The sequence below is a fragment of the Dendrobates tinctorius genome, unplaced genomic scaffold (assembly GCF_039654945.1).
Source record: "Dendrobates tinctorius isolate UK_male_01 unplaced genomic scaffold, ASM3965494v1 ptg000035l, whole genome shotgun sequence".
Classification (NCBI taxonomy): domain Eukaryota; kingdom Metazoa; phylum Chordata; class Amphibia; order Anura; family Dendrobatidae; genus Dendrobates; species Dendrobates tinctorius.
Window position 1 is genome coordinate 32,416,507 of NW_027361703.1, and position 26,664 is coordinate 32,443,170.

The 26,664-nt window shown below is 43.6% G+C and overlaps 1 protein-coding gene across 4 annotated transcripts in view; it reads left to right on the plus strand.

Annotated features, from left to right (window-relative positions):
- WNT16 (Wnt family member 16) overlaps window positions 1–25,713 on the plus strand; it is a 75,584-nt gene extending 49,871 nt beyond the window's left edge. For all 4 annotated transcript variants that reach the window (XM_073573372.1, XM_073573374.1, XM_073573373.1 and 1 more), the window contains one exon: window positions 24,628–25,713. In XM_073573372.1, coding sequence (XP_073429473.1) covers window positions 24,628–25,092 — 465 coding nt within the window. In that variant the 3' untranslated portion in view covers window positions 25,093–25,713. The remainder of the gene's footprint in view (window positions 1–24,627) is intronic.
- Window positions 25,714–26,664: the final 951 nt, after the last annotated feature.

Consider the following 26,664-nt stretch of genomic DNA (forward strand, 5'->3'; position numbering starts at 1 on the left):
TGTAGGAATTATAGAAAGGGTGCCCACTAAATCTGGCCCTAAATGTCCCTAACTGACTGTTCCCTACCTCACGCGGAGGTTGGCACCCTAAATTCCTGCGCAATGGCGCCCCCACTCCTCGTCGGCTCTCCCTGAACTAAAAAGCCCTATTGAAACTCCCTACAAGAAGGAAGAAAAGGATAGTGTCTCATTCAGTCCTTTGGGATATACAGATTGTAATGAGAAAATCCAATATGCTTCTCTTTGGAGTATGCGTTTATCCCAATCACCTCCTCTTGGATTTTGGGGGACCTTTTCTATGCCCATGAAACTGACCGCCTTCACATCACCCTTATGTCTTTGATTGACATGAGTGGCTACCGGTGTATCACGTTTAAGAATTATATCTCTATGGTGTTCACCTACCCTCACCCTCAACTCCCTCTTGGTCTTGCCGATGTATTCAAGGCCACAGCTACAGGTGATTTTATATACCACTCCTATTGATCTGCAATTAATGAATTGACCAATACGATAGATCTTTCCTGTGACATTGCTCTGAAATTCTTTACTTTGGTGAATAGAGGTACAATATTTACAGCTACCACATCTGTAACAGCCTTTCGGCTGTGTACCTAACCATGTTGGGCTGTATGAGGTTCTCTGGGTATAATGGCTGCGGACCAACCTATCCCTCAAGGAGCGGCCCCTCCTAAATGTAATTTGTGGATTATCCGAGATCAAGCCTCCAAGATCTTTGTCCATACATAGAATTGGCCAATGTCGGTTCATAATGGCTCTCAGCTCATTTGCCCCATTGGAAAAAGTGGTGATGAACCTTATGATATTGTCTTCATTGGTTTGCTGTTTGGGTATAAGTAGTTCTTTTCTTTCCTTCTCTACCGTAGATTTATAAGCCCCTTTAAGAATGTCATCTGGGTATCCTCGTTCATGAAAACGAGATCTAAGGTCATCTGCTTGTCTCTTAAAGTCTCTCTGATCAGTACAGTTCCTTTTCATGCGTAGGTACTGGCCTTTAGGAATACCTTTTTTCAAGGGGACTGGATGGCTGGATTCCCATCTTAGAAGGGAGTTCGTAGAGGTAGGTTTCCTGTATGTTTCTGTAACTATACGGCCATTTTCTCCCCTCTTAATGACTATGTCCAGGAAGGGTAGTCTATTCACACTAACCTCACATGTGAAGCTAAGACCAATATCATTTATATTAAGATCTTTCACAAAGGTTCTAAAACTGTTCTCATCACCTCTCCAAATAACAAATACGTCGTCGATGTAGCGGAGCCATAGCACTATTTTGTCCTCCGCCACATCAACCTGCTCACCAAAAACGACATTTTCCTCCCACCAGCCCAGGAGCAAATTAGCGTACGATGGCGCACAAGGATTGCCCATCGCAGTGCCCCTGAGCTGATGGAAGAACCTGCCATCAAAAAGAAAAAAATTTTTTGTGAGACAGAATTCCAAGGCTTGCATAACAAACAAGTTATGTCTCTTACATTGGACGCCCCTTGTCTTTAGGAAATAGTCCGCAGCCATCAGACCTTTATCATGGGGAATGGATGAGTACAAGGCTTCTACATCTATTGAACCCAATATCATATCGGTGTCCAATTCGATGTGGTCGAGTTTCAATAAAAGGTCGGTGGTATCCCTTGTATAGGAACTAAGTGATGTAACAAATGGTCTTAAAATTTTGTCTACATATATACCCAGATTTTGGGTTAGACTTCCTATACCCGATATAATCGGTCGGCCTTTCAAGGGCGAAAGGCCTTTATGAATCTTAGGCAGAGCATAGAATGTTGCCACAGTCGGGTGTTGTGGAATCAAAAATTCTTTCTCATTTTTATCAATGAGTTTTGCTTGGAGGGCCCCATTCACCAACTTCTTAAGATCATTCAAGAAAGTGTTAGTGGGGTTATGTTCCATTCTTTCATATCCCATAGATCTATCTAACAATGAGTAGCACATGGTTTTATATTGTGCTACATCCATCAATACTATATTTCCCCCTTTATCTGCGGGCTTCACTATTATAGTATCGTCTCTCTCTAGCTCCAGAAGCCCATCCATCTCAGACTTGGTAAGGTTATGGAATCGTCTTTTTTTCCCATTATCCAATTCCTTGATATCTCTAGATACCAAGTTGGCAAATATGTCAAGGGCCCCTATATCGTTGCTAATAGGTGGCATTTGTTTGCTCTTATTTTTTAATTGTGTGAATGGTCCCTCACCCAAATCGTTGGGATTCATATCCCCCAAATTGAACAAAAATCTCACATCATTAAGTAGGTCTCCCTCTATACCCAATTCAGTGCAGCTTTTTTTATCCATATTAATAAAATGTTTTTTCCACTTAAGTTTACGAATGAAGAGCTGTAAATCCTTAATCGTTTCAAAACATTCAAGATCTGATGTTGGGACAAAAGACATCCCCTTACTGAGAACCGCCATCTGTTCTTTACTTAGGGATTTCGAGGAAAGGTTAATTATATGATTGTCTATACGGGGTTCCTGCCGTTGAACCTGTTTCTTAATGGGTAGCTTGTGTCTAAAAAATGATCCCTCTGTGGGGAACCTCGACCAGATCCTCTCCCCGCACGTAGACTCCCCCTTCCCCTTACTCTCCCTCTTCCAGGTTTGTACCTCGTTTCTGAATCAGAAAACTCAGCCTCTGAAGATGATATATCTGTCTCCTGCGATCTGTTGGTTTTTCCGTAATACACTGAATATGCTTTATTATCCCTGAATTCTTGTAAATCCCGGATAAAATATTTATGCTTCCTTTCTTTCAGATGATATTGAAATTTTTCTATATTGTTTTGTAGACTAGATTCTTTCACCGTAAACTCGGCCTCTGCAGAAAATTTCTTCGTAACCTCTATCTGCTCTCTCAAACGTTCATTAATGTTATTTAACATACACTTCTCCTCCTCAAGGAGTATTTTCATAAGTTTCAATGAGCTATCAGTTGCTTCTTTCTCTAATTTGGCCAATAGTGTTGTATTCTTATATCTATAACCAAAGTTAATTGATATTCTAAGATGGCGGGGAACTATTCCTGCTTTTATATAACTTTCCAAGCTCTGTACCTCCCACCACGAAGTGACCTGTTCTTTATAAACCTTGGTCAACTCTTTAAAAGCAGCACTGAAAGAGGGTATGTACTTTTTCTGTGTAAAGGTACCATCTGAAAATACATCTTTCGCTTCATTGATCCACTGATTGGTGTCTATTCCTGTAACAAGAAATCCTGCTATGTCCAACTATTACAAATATATAGCAGGGGTATCTCAAACCAATGTCAGATATTTAGAGGTAGCAAATTGGTATATCATGAACTATAAAACATAACCTTTAATGATTCCTTAAAAACCATACATCAAATCTAGACAAACATGTGCCAAAGTGCAATTGTGTAGTGCTCTATTTAAAAACAAACCGTTATGTACTTTATGAGGTACCATATGGCCCTAGACATTATCGTATTTCTTGTCCAAATATTTATAAACCTGGACTCTCCGACCATATGGGCCTTATACATATATATTCATATGCCAAAGGGCCTTTATGTCATCAGAATTATTACTTGTTAGACATATACTCAGCCCGTATACAAATAGCATAGCGTGTGTACAGCACCGGTCAAATGCATAAACATAAAATCACCTCATCAGCAATTTATATCTATTTATGATACCACTATAGAAACTGAAACCGCTGTACTTATCTTTGGACGCTTCTATAAATAACGGATGATCAGGTAAGGTCCATCTGAAAACCCCAGAATCATGACCCGATCTCCAGAATTGTCACCCAACGCGTTTCATCAATGTCTGACTCATCAGGGGTATTGTGACATCTTTTTCTGGCGCATAGCTCGCCCATTGTGAGATAGCTGCCTTTTATAAATCGCGGCATACCGCGGCTTATTGCCGTTTCCGGTTGCCCCGTTCAGTACTTCCGGTTTGCGCATGACGCCGGCAGCATATTGGATTTTCTCATTACAATCTGTATATCCCAAAGGACTGAATGAGACACTATCCTTTTCTTCCTTCTTGTAGGGAGTTTCAATAGGGCTTTTTAGTTCAGGGAGAGCCGACGAGGAGTGGGGGCGCCATTGCGCAGGAATTTAGGGTGCCAACCTCCGCGTGAGGTAGGGAACAGTCAGTTAGGGACATTTAGGGCCAGATTTAGTGGGCACCCTTTCTATAATTCCTACAGATACATGGAGGTTGGTGGTATCCCCTATTATGCATGCAACAAAATAATTGAACAAATTCCACATTATACATAATTTGCAGATGGTACCCTGATTATTTTTCTTTTTCTTTTTTCTGTTTCTTTCCCTACGATGGGGTGTAAAGAATTTGTTTTTATTCACAAGATAATCCTTGACAATGTCCATAATATGGGTGTTGGCGTTTTGTACTGATTCATAACGCCTATGCAATCATAAAATGACCTAATAATTTAGATCCCGTATAAATAATGATAGGGGGACGCAATCAACATTTTATGATTGAGTAAATGAAGCCGCACTATTAGATTGATGTAGTAAAACAAAGTGAGCGGCTCCTAATGGTACGTGATGGTCAGGTGACTGCTTAGACCAATCACGCAATATTTTGATATGCAGACCGACAGGCCCGGTTACGCCCAGGAAGTGGGGCAGGGTAGGGTCGGTTCCTGTCCCAACATGACGCGCGGCGCCTGTTTAGGAAAACCCAGGAAGTGGGGCAAGTTGCCTGAGCAGATGCCGGCGTCATGCGCAAACCGGAAGTACTGAACGGGGCAACCGGAAACGGCAATAAGCCGCGGTATGCCGCGATTTATAAAAGGCAGCTATCTCACAATGGGCGAGCTATGCGCCAGAAAAAGATGTCACAATACCCCTGATGAGTCAGACATTGATGAAACGCGTTGGGTGACAATTCTGGAGATCGGGTCATGATTCTGGGGTTTTCAGATGGACCTTACCTGATCATCCGTTATTTATAGAAGCGTCCAAAGATAAGTACAGCGGTTTCAGTTTCTATAGTGGTATCATAAATAGATATAAATTGCTGATGAGGTGATTTTATGTTTATGCATTTGACCGGTGCTGTACACACGCTATGCTATTTGTATACGGGCTGAGTATATGTCTAACAAGTAATAATTCTGATGACATAAAGGCCCTTTGGCATATGAATATATATGTATAAGGCCCATATGGTCGGAGAGTCCAGGTTTATAAATATTTGGACAAGAAATACGATAATGTCTAGGGCCATATGGTACCTCATAAAGTACATAACGGTTTGTTTTTAAATAGAGCACTACACAATTGCACTTTGGCACATGTTTGTCTAGATTTGATGTATGGTTTTTAAGGAATCATTAAAGGTTATGTTTTATAGTTCATGATATACCAATTTGCTACCTCTCCATGTATTCTCCCATTGATGTGGTGAAATAGTCCTGTGCTTTAAGCAGACAAACATCCCCAAAACATGTTTCCACCTCCATGCTTGACAGTGGGGACAGTGTTCTATGAGTCATAGGCAGCATTTCTCTTCTTCAAACACTGCAAGTTGAGGTAATGCCAAAGACCTCAATTTCTGTCTCATCTGACCATGGCACCTTCTCCCAATCACTCAATGAAACATTGAGGTGTTCGTTGGCAAACTTCAGATGGATCTGCACATGTGCAGGGGTACCTTGTGGGCACTTTAGGATTTTAAACCTTTACGGCATAATATGTTAGCAATGGTTTTCTTGGTGACTGTGGTCCCAGCTGCGTTGAGATCATTAAATGTTCCCCTTGTGTAGTTTTTTATCTAATAATAATAATAATAATAATCTTTATTTATATAGCGCCAACATATTCCGCAGCGCTTTACAGTTTAACAGTTTCAAAACACAAGTCATAAGTAACAACGCTAACAATACAATAATTAAAGCAAAATAAGACGAAATAAGACGACCCTGCTCGTGAGAGCGTACAATCTACAATGAGGTGAGGGAGATACAGAGTACAGGTGTGTATTTACAATGGTGTATTTACAATGAAGGTCCAGCCATCTTGCAGGAGTGAAGGATGGATGGAGATAGTGAATGGGCTACGCACGCACACTTACACAGAGAATGACTTTGATTAGTGAATGTGATAGGCCGCTCTGAACAGGTGTGTTTTGAGGGAGTGCCTAAAACTATGCAAATTGTGGATAGTCCTGATTTCTTGGGGTAGAGCATTCCAGAGGATAGGAGCAGCACGGGAGAAGTCTTGGAGTCGGGAGTGGGAGGTACGGATTAGTGCAGAGGTTAGTCGAAAGTCGTTTGCAGAGCGCAGCGATCGGCTAGGCCGATAGACAGAAATGAGAGAAGAGATGTAAGGGGGTGCCGCACTGTGGAGAGCTTTGTGGGTGAGAACAAGTACTTTGAATTGGATCCTATAATGAATGGGCAGCCAATGTAAGGACTGGCGAAGAGCGGACGCGTCCGAGTACCGATTACCCAGATGGACGATCCTGGCTGCTGCATTGAGTATGGACTGGAGAGGGGATAGTCGAGTGACGGGGAGGCCAATTAATAGAGCGTTGCAGTAATCCAGGCGAGAGTGGATCAATGCAACAGTGAGGGTTTTTGTTGTTTCCATAGTGAGAAAAGGGCGGATTCTAGAGATGTTCTTTAGGTGTAAGCGGCAAGAGCGGGCAAGGGATTGTATATGGGATGTAAAGGAGAGATTGGTGTCAAACATAACACCCAGACAGCACACCTGCTGCCGGGGTGTTATTGTGGTACCACCCACGGAGAAGGAAATGTCAGATTTAGGGAGGTTAGTAGACGGCGGGAGCAGAAGAAGTTCAGTTTTGGAGAGGTTGAGTTTCAGATAGAGAGCGGACATGATATTGGAGACTGCGGACAGACAGTCACTGGCGTTCTGTAGTACAGCGGGGGTAAGGTCGGGGGAAGACGTATATAGTTGTGTGTCATCAGCATAAAGATGGTACTGAAAGCCAAATCTGCTGATGGTCTGTCCAATTGGGGCCATGTAGAGAGAGAAAAGAAGGGGGCCAAGGACTGAGCCCTGAGGTACCCCGACAGCAAGAGGAAGAGGAGATGACGTGGAGCCAGAGAACAAAACACTGAAGGAGCGGTCAGAGAGATAGGAAGAGAACCAGGAGAGTGCAGTGTTCTTAATGCCTAGTGACTGGAGCCTAGAGAGTAGAAGATGGTGGTCAACAGTATCGAAAGCTGCAGATAGGTCAAGAAGAATGAGCAGAGAGTGGTCACCGGTACGTTTTGCTGTCAGAAGGTCATTGGTCACTTTGATGAGTGCAGTTTCAGTCGAATGTAGGGGGCGGAAGCCGGACTGTGAAGGGTCTAGAAGGGAGTGAATGGAGAGGTAACGGGTAAGGCGGGAGTAAACTAGGCGTTCCAAAAGTTTAGAGATGAAGGGGAGATTGGAGACTGGTCTGTAGTTGTTTGTGCAGGATGGGTCGAGAGCAGGTTTCTTTAGTAGTGGAGTAACGATGGCGTGTTTGAAGGAGGATGGGAAAATGCCCGAGGAGAGGGAGAGATTAAAGATTGTAGTTAGGTGGGTTGTGACGACTGGAGAGAGAGACTGGAGGAGATGTGAGGGAATGGGGTCGGTAGTGCATGTAGTCGGACGAGAAGAAGAGAGGAGTCTGGAGACTTCTTCTTCTGTTATGGGATCAAATGTGGAGAGTGAGCCAGGGGAGATGTAGGAAGGGATGGGAGTCACAGCACTTGGTGGTTGGGAGCAGATTTCTTGACGGATATTATCTATTTTTTCTGTAAAGTGGGAGGCCAGGTCATCAGCACAAATGTCTGTGATAGGGGCTTGTGCTTTTGGCCTGAGGAGGGAGTGAAAAGTGTCAAAGTTTCTTGGGGTTGTTGACTAATGAGGAGATCAGGGTGGTGAAGTAGGTCTGTTTGGCAAGGTGAAGGGCAGCGTTATAGGTTCTTAACATAAATTTGAAGTGGATGAAGTCTTCTGGTGTGCGGGTTTTTCTCCATAGGCGTTCAGCACTCCTGGAGCATCGCTGGAGAAGTTGAGTTTGCGATGTGAGCCAGGGCTCTTTTACTCTGTGTTTGGAGGTTCTGAGGGTGAGGGGAGCTACTTGGTCAAGGGTGCTTCTAAGAGTGTCATTGTAGTGATGAACAGCCAGATTAGGACAGGAAAGAGAGGAGATTGGGGACAGAGATGAGTGTAGGGAATCTGAAAGTGCCTGAGGGTTAATAGCTTGTAGATTTCTGACTGTGTGGTAGGTAGGAATGAGCTGGGGTGGGCGAGGATTTGTGAGCGTGAAGGAGAGAATGTTGTGGTCAGAGAGTGGAAGCGGTGAGTTGTTTAGGTGGGAGATTGAACAGAGCCGGCAGAAGACCAGATCAAGGGTGTTACCGTCCTTATGTGTCTCAGAGGTTGAAAGCTGTGAGAGGCCTAGAGAGGTGGTTAGTGATAGAAGCTGGGATGCAGATGTGGAATTAGGGCTGTTAATGGGGATGTTGAAGTCTCCCAGGATGAGGGTTGGTAGTTCTGAGGACATGAAGTGTGGCAGCCAGGCTGAAAAGTGGTCAAGGAAGAGGGTGGGTGAGCCTGGGGGCCGGTATATGACCGCTACCCTGAGGGAGAGGGGACGGAAGAGCCTGATGGTGTGGACCTCAAAAGAAGGGAATAAGAGTGATGGGACTGGGGGGATGACCTGGAAAGTGCATTGTGGGGACAGGAGTATGCCAACTCCATCACCAGGTCTGTTTGTGGGTCTCGGGGAGTGAGAGAATTGTAAGCCACCGTAGGAAATGGCAGCAGGAGAGACAGTGTCAGAATCCTGAATCCAGGTTTCAGTGAGGGCCAACAGATTAAGAGAGTTGTTCAGAAAGTAGTTGTGTAGGAAAGGAAGCTTGTTACAAGCAGACCGTGGATTCCAGAGGGCACAATTAAAAGATTGAGATGAGGGAGTGCAAGTAATGTTAATCAGATTATTGTGGTTTCGATATGAGGTAGGGTAGGGGTCGAGGTTGGGGGATGGTGGACCAGGGTTGGGGGAGATGTCCCCTGAAATCAGTAGGAGAAGGAAGATAAAGAGCCAATAGTTGTTGGAATTGAAAGTAGTTTTTTTTTCTGCGATGTGTTTGGGCAAGATGGGCTGAGGTTTCTCAGGAAGGTGAGGAGTGTTTGGGAGCTGTACATGGGAGAGGGAAGTATAGAGGGGCTGATGTGTATGAGTCGTGATGGAGGGGGGATAGGGTGATGAATGTGGATGGCAAGGGAACACAGGAGGATAAAAATAAAGCACATGGTTAAAGGGGAAGGCAAGGTGTGGGTTACCTGACTCCTGCCCTGACTAACTGCCATGTATAACTGCCGTTTTGCTGGATGCTTATCTTCTGTGATGCTTTGCTTATGGGATGCTTGCGTGCTGTACCCCACACTGCGTGCTTCCCCTTAGCAACTACTACATATATAGGCCACACTACAGGGTCAGGAGAGAGGGATTGTGGGAGATGGTTGGGTATAATTTGGCAGCTGGGGCCAGCACACCAGGGGATGGTTAGATGATCAAAGGCACTAGACCAAGATGTGGCAAAATGCTATAGCACCTTCCACCTGATAAGATCTAGAAAGGCCCCAGTCACAGATCTAAAGCAGTAAGTATTACATACAGTGCAACAAATGAATTATACCAAAGCTTTAGCAAGCACATTTAAATATGCAGCAAAATGGTCAAGCAGCAGAAGTATGGAGTTGTACCATTTGGATATATTACAGCAGAGAAATAGAGGCAGCAGAGGTGGGAAGTTGTATCATTCAGGCTGCTTGCTGGCAGTGAATGGAGTACATACATGCAGGGTGGCTCAGTTGATTACCTGTGTGAAGAGAGAAGATGAATGTTAATTCCATGCCGTGTATAACTGCCGTTTTGCTGAATGCTTATCTTCAGTGATGCTTTGCTTATGGGATGCTTGCGTGCTGTACCCCACACTGCGTGCTTCCCCTTAGCAACTACTACATATATAGGCCACACTACAGGGTCAGGAGAGAGGGATTGTGGGAGATGGTTGGGTATAATTTGGCAGCTGGGGCCAGCACACCAGGGGATGGTTAGATGATCAAAGGCACTAGACCAAGATGTGGCAAAATGCTATAGCACCTTCCACCTGATAAGATCTAGAAAGGCCCCAGTCACAGATCTAAAGCAGTAAGTATTACATACAGTGCAACAAATGAATTATACCAAAGCTTTAGCAAGCACATTTAAATATGCAGCAAAATGGTCAAGCAGCAGAAGTATGGAGTTGTACCATTTGGATATATTACAGCAGAGAAATAGAGGCAGCAGAGGTGGGAAGTTGTATCATTCAGGCTGCTTGCTGGCAGTGAATGGAGTACATACATGCAGGGTGGCTCAGTTGATTACCTGTGTGAAGAGAGAAGATGAATGTTAATTCCATGCCGTGTATAACTGCCGTTTTGCTGGATGCTTATCTTCTGTGATGCTTTGCTTATGGGATGCTTGCGTGCTGTACCCCACACTGCGTGCTTCCCCTTAGCAACTACTACATATATAGGCCACACTACAGGGTCAGGAGAGAGGGATTGTGGGAGATGGTTGGGTATAATTTGGCAGCTGGGGCCAGCACACCAGGGGATGGTTAGATGATCAAAGGCACTAGACCAAGATGTGGCAAAATGCTATAGCACCTTCCACCTGATAAGATCTAGAAAGGCCCCAGTCACAGATCTAAAGCAGTAAGTATTACATACAGTGCAACAAATGAATTATACCAAAGCTTTAGCAAGCACATTTAAATATGCAGCAAAATGGTCAAGCAGCAGAAGTATGGAGTTGTACCATTTGGATATATTACAGCAGAGAAATAGAGGCAGCAGAGGTGGGAAGTTGTATCATTCAGGCTGCTTGCTGGCAGTGAATGGAGTAAATACATGCAGGGTGGCTCAGTTGATTACCTGTGTGAAGAGAGAAGATGAATGTTAATTCCATGCCGTGTATAACTGCCGTTTTGCTGGATGCTTATCTTCTGTGATGCTTTGCTTATGGGATGCTTGCGTGCTGTACCCCACACTGCGTGCTTCCCCTTAGCAACTACTACATATATAGGCCACACTACAGGGTCAGGAGAGAGGGATTGTGGGAGATGGTTGGGTATAATTTGGCAGCTGGGGCCAGCACACCAGGGGATGGTTAGATGATCAAAGGCACTAGACCAAGATGTGGCAAAATGCTATAGCACCTTCCACCTGATAAGATCTAGAAAGGCCCCAGTCACAGATCTAAAGCAGTAAGTATTACATACAGTGCAACAAATGAATTATACCAAAGCTTTAGCAAGCACATTTAAATATGCAGCAAAATGGTCAAGCAGCAGAAGTATGGAGTTGTACCATTTGGATATATTACAGCAGAGAAATAGAGGCAGCAGAGGTGGGAAGTTGTATCATTCAGGCTGCTTGCTGGCAGTGAATGGAGTAAATACATGCAGGGTGGCTCAGTTGATTACCTGTGTGAAGAGAGAAGATGAATGTTAATTCCATGCCGTGTATAACTGCCGTTTTGCTGGATGCTTATCTTCTGTGATGCTTTGCTTATGGGATGCTTGCGTGCTGTACCCCACACTGCGTGCTTCCCCTTAGCAACTACTACATATATAGGCCACACTACAGGGTCAGGAGAGAGGGATTGTGGGAGATGGTTGGGTATAATTTGGCAGCTGGGGCCAGCACACCAGGGGATGGTTAGATGATCAAAGGCACTAGACCAAGATGTGGCAAAATGCTATAGCACCTTCCACCTGATAAGATCTAGAAAGGCCCCAGTCACAGATCTAAAGCAGTAAGTATTACATACAGTGCAACAAATGAATTATACCAAAGCTTTAGCAAGCACATTTAAATATGCAGCAAAATGGTCAAGCAGCAGAAGTATGGAGTTGTACCATTTGGATATATTACAGCAGAGAAATAGAGGCAGCAGAGGTGGGAAGTTGTATCATTCAGGCTGCTTGCTGGCAGTGAATGGAGTAAATACATGCAGGGTGGCTCAGTTGATTACCTGTGTGAAGAGAGAAGATGAATGTTAATTCCATGCCATGTATAACTGCCGTTTTGCTGGATGCTCATCTTCTGTGATGCTTTGCTTATGGGATGCTTGCGTGCTGTACCCCACACTGCGTGCTTCCCCTTAGCAACTACTACATATATAGGCCACACTACAGGGTCAGGAGAGAGGGATTGTGGGAGATGGTTGGGTATAATTTGGCAGCTGGGGCCAGCACACCAGGGGATGGTTAGATGATCAAAGGCACTAGACCAAGATGTGGCAAAATGCTATAGCACCTTCCACCTGATAAGATCTAGAAAGGCCCCAGTCACAGATCTAAAGCAGTAAGTATTACATACAGTGCAACAAATGAATTATACCAAAGCTTTAGCAAGCACATTTAAATATGCAGCAAAATGGTCAAGCAGCAGAAGTATGGAGTTGTACCATTTGGATATATTACAGCAGAGAAATAGAGGCAGCAGAGGTGGGAAGTTGTATCATTCAGGCTGCTTGCTGGCAGTGAATGGAGTAAATACATGCAGGGTGGCTCAGTTGATTACCTGTGTGAAGAGAGAAGATGAATGTTAATTCCATGCCATGTATAACTGCCGTTTTGCTGGATGCTTATCTTCTGTGATGCTTTGCTTATGGGATGCTTGCGTGCTGTACCCCACACTGCGTGCTTCCCCTTAGCAACTACTACATATATAGGCCACACTACAGGGTCAGGAGAGAGGGATTGTGGGAGATGGTTGGGTATAATTTGGCAGCTGGGGCCAGCACACCAGGGGATGGTTAGATGATCAAAGGCACTAGACCAAGATGTGGCAAAATGCTATAGCACCTTCCACCTGATAAGATCTAGAAAGGCCCCAGTCACAGATCTAAAGCAGTAAGTATTACATACAGTGCAACAAATGAATTATACCAAAGCTTTAGCAAGCACATTTAAATATGCAGCAAAATGGTCAAGCAGCAGAAGTATGGAGTTGTACCATTTGGATATATTACAGCAGAGAAATAGAGGCAGCAGAGGTGGGAAGTTGTATCATTCAGGCTGCTTGCTGGCAGTGAATGGAGTACATACATGCAGGGTGGCTCAGTTGATTACCTGTGTGAAGAGAGAAGATGAATGTTAATTCCATGCCGTGTATAACTGCCGTTTTGCTGGATGCTTATCTTCTGTGATGCTTTGCTTATGGGATGCTTGCGTGCTGTACCCCACACTGCGTGCTTCCCCTTAGCAACTACTACATATATAGGCCACACTACAGGGTCAGGAGAGAGGGATTGTGGGAGATGGTTGGGTATAATTTGGCAGCTGGGGCCAGCACACCAGGGGATGGTTAGATGATCAAAGGCACTAGACCAAGATGTGGCAAAATGCTATAGCACCTTCCACCTGATAAGATCTAGAAAGGCCCCAGTCACAGATCTAAAGCAGTAAGTATTACATACAGTGCAACAAATGAATTATACCAAAGCTTTAGCAAGCACATTTAAATATGCAGCAAAATGGTCAAGCAGCAGAAGTATGGAGTTGTACCATTTGGATATATTACAGCAGAGAAATAGAGGCAGCAGAGGTGGGAAGTTGTATCATTCAGGCTGCTTGCTGGCAGTGAATGGAGTAAATACATGCAGGGTGGCTCAGTTGATTACCTGTGTGAAGAGAGAAGATGAATGTTAATTCCATGCCATGTATAACTGCCGTTTTGCTGGATGCTTATCTTCTGTGATGCTTTGCTTATGGGATGCTTGCGTGCTGTACCCCACACTGCGTGCTTCCCCTTAGCAACTACTACATATATAGGCCACACTACACGGTCAGGAGAGAGGGATTGTGGGAGATGGTTGGGTATAATTTGGCAGCTGGGGCCAGCACACCAGGGGATGGTTAGATGATCAAAGGCACTAGACCAAGATGTGGCAAAATGCTATAGCACCTTCCACCTGATAAGATCTAGAAAGGCCCCAGTCACAGATCTAAAGCAGTAAGTATTACATACAGTGCAACAAATGAATTATACCAAAGCTTTAGCAAGCACATTTAAATATGCAGCAAAATGGTCAAGCAGCAGAAGTATGGAGTTGTACCATTTGGATATATTACAGCAGAGAAATAGAGGCAGCAGAGGTGGGAAGTTTTATCATTCAGGCTGCTTGCTGGCAGTGAATGGAGTAAATACATGCAGGGTGGCTCAGTTGATTACCTGTGTGAAGAGAGAAGATGAATGTTAATTCCATGCCATATATAACTGCCGTTTTGCTGGATGCTTATCTTCTGTGATGCTTTGCTTATGGGATGCTTGCGTGCTGTACCCCACACTGCGTGCTTCCCCTTAGCAACTACTACATATATAGGCCACACTACAGGGTCAGGAGAGAGGGATTGTGGGAGATGGTTGGGTATAATTTGGCAGCTGGGGCCAGCACACCAGGGGATGGTTAGATGATCAAAGGCACTAGACCAAGATGTGGCAAAATGCTATAGCACCTTCCACCTGATAAGATCTAGAAAGGCCCCAGTCACAGATCTAAAGCAGTAAGTATTACATACAGTGCAACAAATGAATTATACCAAAGCTTTAGCAAGCACATTTAAATATGCAGCAAAATGGTCAAGCAGCAGAAGTATGGAGTTGTACCATTTGGATATATTACAGCAGAGAAATAGAGGCAGCAGAGGTGGGAAGTTGTATCATTCCGGCTGCTTGCTGGCAGTGAATGGAGTAAATACATGCAGGATGGCTCAGTTGTTTACCTGTGTGAAGAGAGAAGATGAATGTTAATTCCATGCCATGTATAGCTGCCATTTTGCTGGATGCTTATCTTCTGTGATGCTTTGCTTATGGGATGCTTGCGTGCTGTACCCCACACTGGTCTCCCACCATCTTCATGATCAAGCAAACTCCACGAGGTGAGATTTTGTATGGTGCCCCAGATCAATGTCGATTGACAGGCATTTTGCATTTCTTCCATTTTCTTACTATTGCACCAACAGTTGTCTCCTTCTCTCCCAGCATCTTACGTATGGTTTTGTAGTCCATTCCAGCTTTGTGGAGGTCTATGATCTTGTCCCTAACATCCTTTGGTCTTGTCCATGTTGTATCGGTTAGAGTCTGATTGATTGAGTCTGTGGACAGGAGTCTTTTATAAAGGTGACTATGAAAGACAGCTGTCTTTAACCCCTTCACCCCCAAGGGTGGTTTGCACGTTCATGACCGGGCCAATTTTTACAATTCTGACCACTGTACCTTTATGAGGTCATAACTCTGGAACGCTTCCATGGATCCCGGTGATTCTGACATTGTTTTCTCGTGACATATCGTACTTCATGTTAGTGGTCAAATTTCATTCAAATAACTTGCGTTTAATTGTGAGAAAAACAGAAATTTGGCGAAAATTTTGAAAATTTTGCAATTTTCCAACTTTGAATTTTTATGCCCTTAAATAACAGAGATATGGCACCCAAAAAACTTGATAACTAACATTTCCCACATGTTTACTTTACATCAGCACAATTTTGGAACCAAAATTTTTTTTTGTTAAGAAGTTATAAGGATTAAAATTTGACCAGCGATTTCTCATTTTTACAACACCATTTTATTTTTACGGACCACATCACATTTGAAGCCACTTTGAGGGGTCTATATGATAGAAAATACCCAAAAGTGACACCATTCTAAAAACTGCACCCCTTAAGGTGCTCAAAACCACATTCAAGAAGTTTATTAACCCTTTAGGTGCGTCACAGGAATTTTTTTGAGTATTTAAAAAAAAATGAACATCTAACTTTTTTTCACAAAAAAAATACTTCAGGTTCAATTTTTTTTATTTTACCAAGGGTAACAGGAGAAATTGGACTGCAAAAGTTATTGTGCAATTTGTCCTGAGTACGCTGATACCTGATATGTGGGGGGGAACGACTGTTTCGGCGCATGGCAGAGCTCAGAATGGAAGGAGCGCCGTTTGACATTTTCAATGCAAAATTGTCTGGAATTCAGATCGGACGCCATGTCACGCTTGGAGAGTCCCTGATGTACCTAAACAGTGGAAACCCCCTACAAGTGACCCCATTTTGGAAACTAGACCCCCCAAGGAACTTATCTAGATATGTGGTGAGAACTTTGAACCCACAAGGGCTTTACAGAAGTTTATAACGTACAGCGGTACAATTAAAAAATCATATTTTTTCCACAAAAATGATCTTTTCACCCCAATTTTTAATTTCCCAAGGGTAACAGGACCCTAAAAGTTATTGTGCAATTTGTCCTGAGTACGCTGATACCCCACATGTGGGGGTAAACCACTATTTGGGCGCATGGCAGAGCTCGGAAGGGAAGCAGCGCCATTTGACGTTTTTGGCTGGAATTGAGATCGGACACCATGTCGCGATTGGAAAACCCCTGATGTACCAAAACAGTGGAAACCCCCCACAAATGACACCATTTTGTAAACTAGACCCCCCAAGGAACTTATCTAGATGTGTGGTGAGCACTTTGAACCCCCCAGTGCGTCACAGAAGTTTATAACGCCCGGGCGTGAAAATAAAAAAATTCGTATTTTTTCCACAAACATGATCTTTTAGTCACCATTTTTTTATTTTCCCAAGGGTACCAGGAGAAATTGGACCCCAAAAGTTGTTGTCCAATTTGTCCTGAGTATGCTGATACCCCATATATGGGAGAAAACTACTGTATGGGCACACGTTGGGACTCGGAAGGGAAGTAGTGACGTTTTGGAATGCAGACTTTGATGGAATGGTCTGCGGGTGTTATGTTGCCTTTGGAGAGCCCCTAATGTACCTAAACAGTGTAAACCCCCCACAAATGACCCCATTTTGAAAACTAGACCCCCTAAGGAACTTATCTAGATGTGAGGTGAGCACTTTGAACCCCCAAGGGCTTCACAGAAGTTTATAATGCCCGGGCATGAAAATAAAAAAATCGTATTTTTTCCACAAACATGATCAATTAGTCCCCAATTTTTTTTATTTTCCCAAGGGTAACAGGAGAAATTGAACCCCAAAAGTTGTTGTCCAATTTGTCCTGAGTACGCTGACGCCCCATATGTGGGAGAAAACTACTGTATGGACACACGTCAGGGCTCGGAAGGGAAGTAGTGACGTTTTGGAATGCAGACTTTGATGGAATGGTCTGCGGGTGTCATGTTGCCTTTGGAGAGCCCCTAATGTACCTAAACAGTGGAAACTCCCCACAAATGACCCCATTTTGAAAACTAGACCCCCTAAGGAACTTATCTAGATGTGAGGTGAGCACTTTGAACCCCCAAGGGCTTCACAGAAGTTTATAATGCCCGGGCATGAAAATAAAAAAATCGTATTTTTTCCACAAACATGATCAATTAGTCCCCAACTTTTTTATTTTCCCAAGGGTAACAGGAGAAATTGATCCCCAAAAGTTGTTGTCCAATTTGTCCTGAGTACACTGACACCCCATATGTGGGAGAAAACTACTGTATGGACACACGTCGGGGCACGGAAGGGAAGTAGTGACGTTTTGGAATGCAGACTTTGAGGGAATGTTCTGCGGGTGTCATGTTGCTTTTGGAGAGCCCCTAATGTACATAAACAGTGGAAACCCCCCACAAATGACCCCATTTTGGAAACGAGACCCCCTAAGGAACTTATCTAGTTGTGTGGTGAGCACTTTGAACCCCCAAGGGCTTCACAGAAGTTTATAATGCCTGGGCATGAAAATAAAAAAATCTTATTTTTTCCACAAACATGATCAATTAGTCCCCAATTTTTTCATTTTCCCAAGGGTAACAGGAGAAATTGGACCCCAAAAGTTGTTGTCCAATTTGTCATGAGTACGCTGACACCCCATATGTGGGAGAAAACTACTGTATGGACACATGTCGGGGCTCGGAAGGGAAGCAGTGACGTTTTGGAATGCAGACTTTGATGGAATGGTCTGCGGGTGTCATGTGCGTTTGGAGAGCCCCTGATTTACCTAAACTATTGAAACTTCCCACAAGTGACCCCATTTTGGACACTAGACCCCCCACGGAACTTATCTAGATGTGTGGTGAGCACTTTGAACCCCCCATGTGCTTCACAGAAGTTTATAACGCTCAGACGTGAAAATAAAAAAATCATTTTTTTCCACAAAAATGATATTTTTGCCCCCAATTTTTTATTTTCCTAAGGGTAACAGGAGAAATTGGACCCCAAAAATTGTTTTGCAATTTGTCCTGAGTAGGCTGATACCCTACATGTGGGGGTAAAACACTGTTTGGGCGCATGTCAGAGCCTGGAAGGGAAGGAGCACCATTTGACTTTTTCAACTCAGAATTGGCTGGAATTGAAATCTGACGCCATGTTGCATTTGGAGAGCCCCTGATGTGCCCAAACAGTGGAAACCCCCAATTCTAACTCCAACCCGAACCCCAACACACCCCTAACCTCAGCCCTAACCCTAGCCCTAACCCTAGCCCTAACCCTAACCGTAATGGAAAAATGGAAATAAATACATTTTTTTATTTTATTATTCTTCCCTAACTAAGGGGGTGATAGCGGGGGGTTTGATTTACTATTTATGGCGGTTTTTATGTTTGGCGGCTGTCGCACGCTAAAAGACGCTTTTTATTGTAAAAATAGTTCTTGCATCACCACATATCGAGAGCTATAATTTTTTCATATTTTGACCCACCAAGTCATGTGAGGTCTTATTTTTTGCGGGACGAGTTGACGTTTTTATTGGTACCATTTTCGGGCACGTGACATTTTTTGATCGCTTTTTATTCCGATTTTTGGGACGCAGAATGAACAAAAACCAGCGTTTCATGAATTTCTTTTGGGGGGGGTGCGTTTACACCGTTCCGCGTGCGGTAAAACTGATAAAGCGGTTTTATTCTTCGGGTCAGTACGGTTACAGCGATACCTCATTTACGTCGTTTTTTTATGTTTTGTCGGTTTTATGCAATCAAAACTATTTTTTATAAAAAATAATTATTTTTGCATCGCTTTATTCTGCGAGCTATAACTTTTTTATTTTTTCGCTGATGATGCTGTGTGGCAGCTCGTTTTTTGCGGGACAAGATGACGTTTTCAGCGGTACCATGGATATTTATATGCGTCTTTTTGATCGCGCGTTATTACACTTTTTGGCGGTATGATAATAAATCATTATTTTTTGCTTCGTTTTTTATTTTTATTTTTTAAGGGGTTCGCTAAAGGGGTTAACTAATGGGACAGTTTTATCGGGCGGGTCATTACGGACGCGGCGATACCTAATATGTGTACTTTTATTGTTTTTTTTTTTTGTTTTTTTTATTTTCAAAAAATGGATTTATTTGGGGGAATATTTTTATTTTTTTGTAATTTATTTTAACACTTTTTTAAATTTTTTTTTTACTTTATTAAATAGTCCCAGGTGGGACATCACTGTTCTGTGACAGATCGCTGATCTGTCCCATCACAGATCACTGTGACAGATCAGCGATCTGTCACAGGCAGTGCACAAGGCTTCCTCATGCCTGCGCTTTGCAGGCACTGAGGAAGCCAGCTTCCTGCAGGCCCCCCGTCACCATCTTGGATTCGGGGGCCTGCAGGAGAGGAGCCCCCGGCAGCAGCGCTGCACATTGCGCTGCCGTGGGGGGCTCAGGGAAGCACGGAGGGAGCCCCCTCCCTGCCGATGCTTCCCTTTAACTCCCGGTACACCGCGATCATGTTTGATCGCGGTGTGCAAGGGGTTAACGTGTCGGGGCGGTCCGTGACCGCCCCTGACACATTGTGCCAGGTGTCAGCTGTGATAATCAGCTGACACCCGGCCGCGATCAGCGGCGCTCACCACGTGGGCGCCGCTGATCGCGGTAGACGTACTATCCCGTCCATGGGCATAGGGGCCCGGGTCCCATGGACGGGATAGTACGTCGGATGTCAGGAAGGGGTTAATGCAGGTAACGAGTTGATTAGTAGCGTCTAACTGGTCTGTAAGAGCCAGAACTCTAAATGGTTAGTAGTGGATCAAATACTTATTTCTCACTGCAAAATGCAAATAAATTTATATAATTTATACAATGTGATTTTTTTGGATTTTATTTTTGATATTCTATCTCTCAATGTTAGAATTAACCTATCCTAAAAATTATAGACTGTTCATGTCTTTGTCAGTGGCAAACTTTCAAAATCAGCAAGGGATCAAATACTTATTTTGCCCACTGTGCACAAAACACAAATCTCTCACTTATTATATACACACCACTCACGTATTATATACACACCAGACACCGTGCACATATTATATACACACCACGCACACACCCCTTACATATTGTATACACACACCACGCAGATATCTCTCACATATTGTATAAAAACAACAAGCAAACATCTCGCATATTGTATAAACACCACGCAAACATCTTTCACATATTATATACAATACACACCACACACTGCTCACATAATATATACACACTACACATGCACCCCTTACAAATTATATACACACACCATGCACACATCTCTCACATATTATATGCACACCAGGCAAACATTTCTCACATATTATATACGTACCACACCCACCGCTCACATATTATATTCACACCACGCATACACCCCTTACATATTATATACACACACCACGTAAGCATCTCTCACAATTTATATACACACCATGCACATATAACTCGCATATTATAAATGCAGTACACACATTAATCACAGTTTATATACATGCTGCACAAAAATCAATCACACATTATACACATACGGTATAGACATCACTCGCACATTATATACACACCATGCACACATGACCCACACATTAAATACATGCAGCACACAGCACTCATATTTCTGAGGAGCGCATCACTAACACAATATTCACGCTTCACACATGTACATGCACATTGCATACATAGTGGACATATGTCACTCAAGGCGCATATTTTACTCTTGAGATACACTGAATATTGCAAACGTCCACTGATCTGATACTGATGACCTATCTTATGGATATATCAATATGACGTGATCAATCAACCCCTTTAACAATGTTCCCCATTGTGCCACAATACATCAATAATGTTCTCTTTGTGTTCCCACAAATTAATAATATCCCCCCTTAGTGGGCTTTTATTTTCTTAATGTCCCTCTGTGTGGGCTTACATATGAAAGGAAATGTCCAGGCTTGAGACAAAAGTCTGCAGTTGCTCTATATGACAGCAGACTGCTGAATTGTGACAGCATGTGGTGCACACACTGTTACAACTCCCTGGTAATTCTGCTGCGAGTGAGCAGGCCCATGGCCACATGTATGCGATTTGCAGATTTGCAACCACATGCCAACTAGACAATTCACTTCTACTGAGCTGAGCAAGTCTAGTTGATATTTAACCACAAGAATGCAAATCATATTCATGTGGTCACATAACCACCTGCTAGCACTGAAAATACCGAAGAAGTATGCAAATCACATTCATGTGGTCGAATTGTACAGTGACCTAGAGCGGTAGTCACGACCGAACTGCTGTTTGGTTGTGCTCTGGCACTTTACAGACAATGTGTGTCCCAGTCCTAGAGTGTTGCAGGGTGTTGGTGCATCACACTCACTTGTAGGCCGCAGGTCTCCGCTGTCTCCAGGCCTCTGTCTTCAGGAGTCGCCGCACCTAATGCATGAGACTTCAGGTTCTTTACAAGTTGAAAGAAAGTGCAGGGCTAATGGGCAGTTGAGCGGTCGCCTTGAGGCTCACCCTCTCTGGCCATATTTCTAGGGAATCTCCCTCTCCCAGAGGGATTAGGGTCACCATGACTGCATACCACCCTCATGGTCCGTCCTCCTTGATGAAACTTAGGTGGTCTCCTGGCATTGTATATAGGGCCCATGCGGCGAGGACTCAGCATTCCTATAGACTTTATTTCCAGTGACCGTCTCCTGATTGACTCCTTGGTCCTTTCTGGAATCATAATGCCACATGACCCCTCGTGTTAATCAGTGGCCAATTTCACCACCTCTGGGGAGCTGCAATTGGGCCGGTAACCATTTTTTACTGCACCCTCTTCCCTTGGATGACCCATTATGCCCATGGGGCATTCCTGGTGGCTGGAACTGGAGTTTCCTCCACATACATCTGTGGCAGGGGAGTGGAAGCTGCCTTTAGAACCGGGGCCTTGGTAGGGATCGAGGTGTACTTACGGATACTGGTGCCACCAAAGCTTTCAGTCATGCTGCTCTGTCGTAGGGCTTCAGACACACTGACACGACCATTTCCTTCTGTAGTTCAGGCTCAGGTTCGGGAGCCGACCAGGAAACTTTGGCCTTGAGGTCTGTTTTTGCGTATTGAAAAACGGGCTCAGCCAGATCCTTCAGCGGCTGCAGTCCTCCTGGCCACATCTCCTGCTCCTGTTCCTGCATCTTTTGTTGCAATTAAGACTGGGCCCACCAAGAAGCCCAGCATTGTAGAATCTCTCCATATTGACTTGCTTGTCTCTGCTCTCTAACCAACAATGGCGCCAGGCTGTCAGGGTATACTTTTCCACGACTCCCCCCTTCTTTGGGCTGAGTCATTTCCAGCTGTCCTGCCTGTTTTCGGTCATTCCTCACCCGTTCTCTATTGACTCGCTGTGATGGGTGTGGTATCTTTTTCTTGTGTCACGCCCATTGGGATCGGGCACTGTTCACAATGGGCCGGCCTCTGTGGACTACAGTAGCTTCTTTCTAGGCTGGATGGATGTTCACGCAGTTTATCTTCAAGCATCCCCATGTTTGACTGGTCCATCTAGCCATTTCTCGCCACTCACCACCATCTTGTCATCGGTGTTCAGTGCCATCTCTGCTTTCGGTAGATTTTTCCCTGCATCTATCTAAGTTTTCTTGATGCATGAATCAATCCTGCTAACTACGCCAAATGTAAAGTGGTTGAGAATGGTAGTCACGACAAGCTGCTGTCCGGTTTCGCTCTGTCATTTTACAGACACTGAGTTTTCCTGGTCCTAGTGTGATGCAGGGTGTGGGGTGCATCACACTCATTTGTAGGCCGCTGGTCTCGGCTGCCTCCAAGCTTCTGTCCTCAGGAGCCACCACACAAAATGCATGGGACATCAGGTTCTTTGCAACAGCCAAACATTTACTAAACTGTCAAAGTTCATCAGGTGGGTACAAGTGGGATAGGGCACAGCAATTTGGGCTTCCTTCCTCCTTAGTACAGCTCCTCTTCTGTTCTGGCACCCATTCAATCTGGACTACCCCGAAGCCAGCTGACTCCATCAGCCTCAAGGATTTGTTGTTCACTATGGCAGTGCATCAACGACTGGCTACCTGCCTCCCATGTAACTTCATGTCCACGGACTTCGTGATGTCGGAAGATCAGGCCCGCTCCATGGTACCTGGCCCGAGCCCTAGGCTCCAGATGCTGTTGGAATGTCCATCAAGGATCTCCATTTGACCCATGCTGCCCCTAGCAACCCACCCCACAGTTCACTAGCTCACACTGAACTCCCACATATCCAGAAAGTGCCCCCCTTTTATCAGCACTGGTGCCCACCCACTGGGCTACTTCTAATCTTAACCATTTCCTATCTTATATGCAGAACCTATTATCCTTATGCTATACTCACATTATGCATTAACACCTTATATACTGTACATAATAAACCATAATACATTCCATTCCATTACATTGCAGTCTGCATCCATACAACATGACCACCTGTTCGCACCAAAAATACCGGGAAATCGTGACATGTGCACCTCACTCTGTCATTATTCGGCGGCCTGCAGTCACATGGAGTGATTGCAGACTTTTGTTCTAAACATGGACAACTCCTTTGAAAATGGCACCATTTATGATATTATTAATCTGTGGCCCTTGTAATGTTGATAATTGTGCCTCTACAGTGGTCCCTTTCACATAGCAATTAAAAAAGACAACCTCAACTCTCTTATGCTTCCGCTCTGACAACAAGGCTCGCAGTTTGCACAATTAGTATCATAAGCAGCGTAGTGCAGACCACTAGTGGCGTAAGTCTGAGGGCCTTTTTTTAAGTCAACTCTGCATGCATGAATATTACAAACTAACCTATAGAATTAGCAGACACATCAACATAGTGTTAATGGCTTAGTTAGCAGGCAGCTCACTTTATTTGGATCATCAGGACATATATGCCGTATTATAATTTAATTTTATTGTAAATAGATTATAAAAAATATATATAAAATATGTGTATATGTCTATATATACATACATTTACACACACACTTGTTTTTTTTAAGTTACCTTTTTTAATTGGTAAAAAAGTAACTTGACTGGGACACACCATTAATAGATAATTATTACCAATTGCGGGTTGTGCAATCCCATAATTATATCTATTTTGTGTGTATTATGGTGTATTTTAGGTCTGTTGCATGTGTTATATACACTGTTGCTAGCGTAGTATATGACTAGAGTACATGTTACATCAGCATACTGCTGATGCCCGTCATAAATGTCACAGATTAGAAAGTTGAATGCCGGCATTTTTAATTCATACTGTAGACCTAGAAAAGATTTGCCTTGGATGATTGTGGATCTCTTTCATTAGGCAGTGACAAAGCTGATGACGGTGGACTGTCGCTGTCATGGAGTCTCCGGTTCCTGTGCTGTGAAAACATGTTGGAAATCTATGTCTTCATTTGAAAAGATTGGAAATTACCTAAAGGATAAATATGAAAATAGCGTCCAGATATCAGATCGAATGAAACAAAAAGTCCGCAGGAAGGAGAAGAATCATCGGAAGATACCAGTTAGGAAAGAAGACCTAGTTTACACCAACAGATCCCCTAATTATTGTGTAGAAGATCTAAAACTTGGAATATCTGGGACCCATGGACGAGAATGCAACCGTACCTCGGAGGGACCAGATGGCTGTAACCTGCTCTGCTGTGGGAGGGGGTACAACACGCATGTAGTAAGACACGTGGAAAGATGCGAGTGTAAATTTGTGTGGTGCTGCTATGTGCGCTGCAGACGATGTGAAAGTATGACTGATGTTCATACTTGCAAGTGAACATTAAAATATATGACCTATTTAGTTAGATGACCAGATAAATAAGAATCTATTTATTCTATGTCAAGCAAGTTACTAGTCCTGCTGGTCGTAAATTGGCTTGACATGACCACACCATTATCCATATGGCAAGACACCCCAATCATTTAAACAGAGGGAAACACTTGGTGATGTAAGGAGATGGCGAAGAAAAGTCCAATTAAAACTGAATCACCATAAAGTACATCTGAGGCGTACAAAATTGGGGAAACTAGTATGCTATAGCCAGGTGGGAGTGATTTGGAAAACAGCCATGGAATGGAAAAGTTACACATAGCAATAAATCAAGATAAAACATCAGAAAAGTAATCTGATATGATGGCAATTCCTTCAGCTTTCATAAGCATTTGTTTCAAAAAAAGGGCCTGTTATAATCCAGATCCTTAAAAGAATTGTGTTGATAAATTAGATATTTTAAATTAGGAATGTTTTCCATAATCTAGCACTATGTGCACATTGCCTCTATGGCTCGGCACAAGTTCTGAAGCAACTCCCAGACCGTACAATAAACAAATCAATGGTCCCTACTAGTAATGAGCGAGTACACTCGTTACTCGAGATTTCCCGAGCATGCTCAGGTGATCTCCGAGTATTTGGATGTGCTCGGAGATTTTGGTTATGTCACCATAGCTGCATGATTTGGGGCTGCTAGACAGCCTGAATACGCGTGGGGATTTCCTAACAAACAGGCAACCCCCACATGTATTCAGGCTGTCTAGCAGCCACAAATCATGCAGCTACGGCAACAGAAACTAAATCTCTGAGCACGCCAAAATACTCGGAGACCACCCGAGCATGCGCGGAGAAACCCGAGCAACGAGTATATTTGCTCATCACTAGTCCCTACAAGCTGACATAGCAATTTTTAACTTTGCAGGAAAGCATTATTGACTATGTTTTTCATTGCAGAGAGCTAAAAAATCCTACATATGCGTACATTATTAACACAGCAGCCTATGAGAGACAAATGCCACTTCATGTTAATACAGTGGAGTAGGTCCAAGCTTTCTGTCTGAGATCTATGGCAGGAGATCCTCTCGACCTATACCTGAAGGAAGACTGAAATGTTATGTGAACAGAACCTTAGTTGGTTGTCAAATTTGGAAAAGGATGTAAGATTAATTTTAGTATTACACAGGGCCAAATTTAAAGGACATGCTGCCCTAGGCACCAACACAGATTAAGTCCCATTCAGTAAATGTTTGGCTTTTTTTGTTTATGATGCTAGTACATTATCACACGCACACACACACACACACAGTAAGCATATATTTACAATTTGGCTGGTGTTGTACATAAGCACTTCTAGGCATTGTGCTGCCATATTATCATGATGATGTATGTGTATAATAGTATCATGATATGGCAGCATAACCCCTAGCAGTGCTTATGTACAGTGTCAGCCAAACTAGCACCGTTGTGTGTAACTATTGTATCCCAAAAATATGGTGCTCATTGCCCAAAGCAATAATAATGCTGCCATTTGGTGCCTAGAAAACAGCGCTATACAATACAAATAATATAGTCTTATGT